We start from the raw sequence: 315 nt of genomic DNA, 5'->3' as shown, positions 1-315 counted from the left end.
CCAGCTGGTAGATATGGAGTGGAAGTTTGGAGGTAACAGAGCTAAACCGCACCGAGCGGGTTGGGAGCCCGACAGCAGCTCCCGGCTCCGTAACCACCGCGTAGCTAACACTCACCTCTCCCTCTTCTTTCTGGCTCGCAGTGACTGCCGGGAGCAGTGAACTGGAGAGGGTGGGAAGCATCTTCTTGCAGGTGAATGTCTGTCGGAGGGCTGAGGCGGGCAGGTGGGAGGCACTGGCTGTGCGAGGAGCCGGGGGAGGCCGGGTCTCTGCAGCCGGGCACCTCCTGCGGTCCGCGTGCCGCTGCCAGCCGATGG

At 64.4% G+C, this 315-nt stretch overlaps 1 protein-coding gene across 1 annotated transcript in view; it reads left to right on the top strand.

The window, feature by feature from the left end:
- The window catches only part of COMMD7 (COMM domain containing 7), a gene marked incomplete at both ends in the record, with an annotated part of 3,192 nt that extends 2,969 nt beyond the window's left edge, over positions 1–223 (top strand). The window contains 2 exons of the mRNA XM_010155898.1: positions 5–32; positions 142–223. Of these exons, the coding sequence (XP_010154200.1) occupies positions 5–32; positions 142–223 (110 nt within the window). The remainder of the gene's footprint in view (positions 1–4; positions 33–141) is intronic.
- Positions 224–315: the final 92 nt, after the last annotated feature.

Source organism: Eurypyga helias, unplaced genomic scaffold (genome assembly GCF_000690775.1).
Source record: "Eurypyga helias isolate BGI_N326 unplaced genomic scaffold, ASM69077v1 scaffold34677, whole genome shotgun sequence".
Taxonomy (NCBI): domain Eukaryota; kingdom Metazoa; phylum Chordata; class Aves; order Eurypygiformes; family Eurypygidae; genus Eurypyga; species Eurypyga helias.
Note: the sequence above shows the minus strand (reverse complement) of the source record. Positions and strands in the feature narration are given on the sequence as shown.